The sequence below is a fragment of the Chanodichthys erythropterus genome, chromosome 20, assembly GCF_024489055.1.
Source record: "Chanodichthys erythropterus isolate Z2021 chromosome 20, ASM2448905v1, whole genome shotgun sequence".
In the NCBI taxonomy this organism is placed as follows: Eukaryota; Metazoa; Chordata; class Actinopteri; order Cypriniformes; family Xenocyprididae; genus Chanodichthys; species Chanodichthys erythropterus.
Window position 1 is genome coordinate 12272375 of NC_090240.1, and position 5288 is coordinate 12277662.

The window sequence follows — 5288 nt, forward strand, 5'->3', positions numbered from 1 at the left end:
CGGGAAAAGTCAGTTTTTCGTTATATGATGCCTTTAAAGGGACATTTCACCCGAAAGTCATTTATGTCATTTACTTTTTCCCCTTATTTTTAACATACTCATAATTTTGTCCACCCATTTAAAGTCATATAAATCTAATCAGCACTTTCAAGCTCCAAAATGTACATGGACAGTAAACACAATCCAATTAATTGATTAGTTTAATCCAAGTCTTATAAAGAAACACAATTGCTTTATATGATGAATGGATTTCATTTATTCACATATAATCACTCATCAATGCACATACATAGAGCACATCCAATATGGAAAACAGAAGCTCAACTGTACTTGATTCACATGTGAGAAAAGATAATTCCTCTCTTGTTGTTTCAAACTTGACTTTCAACCACTGAATGCAAAAGGTGAATTTGAGTCATTTACAATGTGCTGGTGATCTCCAAAAATAATCAAAAGCACTACAGAAAGTGTGAAAACTCCAGTCCTCATTCAGTTTAAAGGGGCTCTATGTAGGAATGACACCCAGTGGTCTAAAACCACAATACGCAGTGTTTTCCACCAACTGGCAACTTTTGATGTCGAAATACTCTTGGATAAACTGGCAGCACAGGGTTTCGCACATACCAAAACACAGACAGACATTCCGACACAGAACGCAAATTTCAAAGTAGAATATCAGACTGTAGCATTGTTTTTCTGAGAAACAAGTAGGTGAACTTAGCATGTTTCCTAAATATCTGCAAACATATTGGGGTATTTTTATGCTTTATTAAAGTAAAAATCTTACATATAGCACCTTTTAATGGCAAGAAGAGCGAACGTTACATTATACTAGAAAGCCGTGTTTCATCCACAGTTTGTTCCAGGAACTTTTTTCCTACAGACCTGTTGCTGTCTGCATTTCCATCACTGTCTAAATTACCATGAAAATTATTCTGGTGAAGTAGGACTGCACGCAACTGTCCAGTTCCCGCTGGATTTCGTCCTCCGCATATAAGCTTAATAAAGCCTGAAGCTCCTCATCAGTCCATCTGTCGTATTCAAACTCCATTGTTGATTCGAATAGCACTCTTACTGTACGCACTGCAACAGATTTTTAAAAATGGTGGTTGAAATAAAATGCTGTGTGGAGTCAACCAATCAACATGCTGCATGAACTCAACCAATCAGCATGTTCGGCACCAAAGTCCCACCCCCGAAATTTCCTAAACTTTGAAATACTACTTCACGAGCAATCTTTCTGAGGGGGAAATTTTTTTACCCGGAACTTAATTTAGACCCTGGTCCCTGCGGTCGAAACACACACAGAGTACCACCCTAAAGTCCCTAGTTCCTGGGAAAGTTCCTGCCGTGAAACGCAGCTGTACATAATGGATTTTCTTCATTTGTGCTTTACAGAAGAAATGTACAAATTGGAACAACATTATAGTAAAGTATACTTTAGCTGTTCGTGTTCCGCAATGGTCCACGTACTGTCCATGTGATGTAATTTTCATCATCAAGAGGGTCCGTGAATGTCTTTTTTTTGTTTGTTTGTTTGTTTTGTGGAAGGTGTATGTACAACAGCGCATGTGCAAGGTGAATGTTGAGACAAGAGTCCACTAGGTGGCAATATGTGATTGTGATGTATTGTGCAGTAGTCGAAGAAGACACAAAACAACATGCTGTTCCAAGAACAGTAAACAAAGCAGCATATCATTTTTGTTTTGGTTCTTGTTCTAAAGTTTGCATGCAATGGTGGATCCCCCACTTTTCATCTTTAATCCTACCGAGCAAATGTGCTGTAAGGGCAGTGTAAGGGGCCGTTCACACCTAACGCGTCTTTGTGTCTAAAAACGCGAGACGCGGCGCTCAGGAGTGGTTTTAAACGAGGAACGTTCTACGCGAGGGTCTCGAGACGCGCTTTTGAGACGTGAGGCAATAACGGAAATAATAGAAATAGGCAAACAGCAGAATTGACAGATACAAGTTTTGACATTGAAAAAAAGAAAATAAGATAATAATGAGCGCCCCCCCTCCGCCATGTTGCCGTCATATAAAACAGTTGTCATGCCAACTTGCTACTGTAAACAGAAGCTCACAACGTTTGCCCCGCCTCCGAGTTCTTCTGATTGGTCCACTGTTTTGGGACTGACATTGATGAGCGGCGCTGGGTGTAAGAGTTGAAATTCTTTTAACTTGACACGGCATCTTAAAGGGATAGTTCACCCAAAAATGAAAATTTGATGTTTATCAGCTTACCCCCAGTGCATCCAAGATGTAGGTGACATTTTTTCTTCAGTCGATCACAAATGATGATTTTTAACTGCAACCGCTGCCCTCTGTCATTCAAATCATTGCAGTAGATGGGAACTTCATCTATAAGAGTGAATAAACCTTGCTTAGACAAATCCAAATGAAACCCTGCGGCTCGTGACGACACATTAATGTCCTAAGACACGAAACGATCGGTTTGTGAGAGAAACCGAACATTATTTATATCATTTTTTTACCTCTAATACACCTCTATGTCCAACTCCGTTCAGCTTCCTGCTAGTGAGGTCAAAAAACGCGTTCTGAAGACGGAAGTGATGTCTCGCCCATATACTTCAATGAGCGCGAGACATCACTTCCGTTGTGTTCCAATGATTTGAATGACAGAGGGCAGCGGTTGCATTTAAAAATCATCATTTGTGATCGACTGAAGAAAAAATATCACCTACATCTTGGATGCACTGGGGGTAAGCAGATAAATATCAAATTTTCATTTTTAGGTGAACCATCCCTTTAAAAACGCGGCGCTGCAAAAGACACGAGACGCGCGCGTAACGGTCATGCACGTCCGTCAAGCGCGTGTTTACATAGAAAAACAATGGGAAAGTAGCGCATTGGAATAGAAAAACGCGTTCTGTGTTAAGACTTTCATCTGACATCTTGTAGATTATAGAAAAGCAGCTGTACTGCACGTGTCGAACTCGTCCATCCGTGGTTGAGTGTACTTTGAAAGCTGTGCAGACATGACTGCGCGAAACGGATACACTGAACACAGAAAATGAAGTATACCCGGAATGATTTTGCAGTAAAATGTCCAAAAACCACTAGGCCAGTGTTATGTATTTTGTTCACTTGAGTACTTACAATATCCCAAATGTTTGCAACTATTTGTAAATCGTGAGAAAATTGCATTTTTATCCAAGGCTCCGGGACGTGTGAGGAGTCGCCTGTCAATGGCATCACACCCACGTTACCCTCGATTTCCGGTTTTATTTTGCAGAAACCATGGAAACATCAAAGACGCTTTAATATATTACATGTTTTAATAGACAAGGGAACAACTGTTTTGATATATTGTTGTTATATAGCTCAACACGTCTAGTCTTATTGTTTAAATAAATTATAGTAATTAAATAAATTAAATTTTAAATAAATTATAGTATAGTAATTAATAGATTTTTTTTTTTTGCGAGTACCATGCTTTACCATGCCTCAGAGAAAAACACTATTTTGTGAAGTAGCTAACATAGCATAATCAGATGCAGCTTTATTTTTAGTAACAGTAATACATAATTTTCTCCATCATACAAGGTTTTAAAATTAATCGCATGCCATATATCAACACAATCATCCAGCATTTAATATATCTTACTGCAGTGTGTAACAGTGTCTCACAGCAGCCGCCGAGCGAACGCACAGAGTAACGTTATAACATCTTTTTCAACACTCTCAAATGTATCTAATATGATAAACAGAGCTGTGTTTCCTCATACTCATGACCAGAAAAGGGGAAGAGGTGCCGGCGACTGTCATAATAAAAGTCCTGCTGCTCTCGAGGTGTGTTGCGCAATCGCTCCAGCTCCTCGTTCAGCTCCACAACACTCGGTCCAGCTCTACTTCATACTACAGTAACGTTAATAATCGCATCCATGAACACGATTTCTTCCCGACTCCAATCCCTATTCTTTTGCACCGTCCGTTGAGATCACATGTCCTAAGATTCCGCTCTCAAACTTGGCGTCATCAAACTACGCCTTTGTTTTGAATAGGCCCTTTAGCGACCTCTAGCGGACAAAACTATGACATACTGCACCTTTTAAATTATGACAGACTTGTTCTTTTCCTTTAACATGTTGTTTTTTTTCTTTTCAGAAATGCCAGATCTGGAATAAGCAGCTGGCTCACTGGACAGACAGAGGAGGAGGGGATGACATGCAAATGAAAAGAGCTGTCATCTAAATGGTACATGATCTGAAAGGGAGCAAAGCTGAATTCATTGAGATCAGTGGATTCATAGGCATCACCTCTGTCCACTAATGGCTGCACTCCAGAAGATCGACATAACCCTCTGTTGGGAGTTAATATGCATATTGTTGTACAGAGCTTCGTCGTCCCCCTCCTTATGAGCAGTCCCGGCTTTTTTGTTTTCTTTTAATCTCTACTAAAACATGATGTATACTTAAACTGTTTGGAAAAACTGCACTGTGTTCATATTTTTTCAACTGATAAGCAATAGATGTGATGGAAAGTTTCTTTTTTATTGTAAGGCATTGAAATTAAAATGAAAAGTGAAACAAACTTTGCAGAGGTGGAGGGAGTTTGTGTTAGTTTTACGACCTTGTGATTAAAGCGTAAGAACTGTAAAGTAGCAGTTATTAGACATAAGACCCACCTTCCTAACATACTTCAATCATCTTCAACATTAGCCCTCAAGTCTCTTGAGGTGGTAACAGATTTATTGATGGCTGACATTTTCTGCTGACTCCCTCTGAAATTATCCCTAAGTCTACATTGGCACTGTATGTGGTATTGGACTGTTAATGTCTTTAATATTATGACTGCGGTATGATGTCTTTACATGTAAAAGACTAGGTATTGTATGTTTCAGAACAAGTCTAAAACAAAAAGACCAATAGTTTGCACTATCAAAAAAATTGGGTGTTGCTGGTTGAGTCCTATCAATGTTTTCAAAAGAACAGAAAAAAAGCTTTCAATTTTGTCTACGTATTTCTAATAAACTGCTCAATGCTTACCTTTTCATTTTGTCTGCTAAACTGTTAAAGGGTTAGTTCACCCAAAAATGAAAATTGAGGAACGCAACAGAAGATATTTTGAAAAATGTCACTGTTTTCCTCAATATAATGAAAGTCAATGGGTTCGATGTTGTTTTTCAGAACATCTTTTGTGTTCCTCAGAAGAAAGAAGGTCAGGTTTGGAATGACATGATGGTGAGTAAATTATGACAGAAGTTTAATTTTTGGGTGAATTACCAAAAATGCAATTAGCTAGATGTGAAATATTTTGATTGGTTAAAA

The 5288-nt window shown here is 38.7% G+C and overlaps 1 protein-coding gene across 1 annotated transcript in view; it reads left to right on the top strand.

The window, feature by feature from the left end:
• The window catches only part of ptges3b (prostaglandin E synthase 3b (cytosolic)), a 16254-nt gene extending 11231 nt beyond the window's left edge, over positions 1-5023 (top strand). Inside the window, exon 8 of the mRNA XM_067371793.1 lies at positions 4126-5023. Coding sequence (XP_067227894.1) covers positions 4126-4145 — 20 coding nt within the window. The 3' untranslated portion in view covers positions 4146-5023. The remainder of the gene's footprint in view (positions 1-4125) is intronic.
• Positions 5024-5288: the final 265 nt, after the last annotated feature.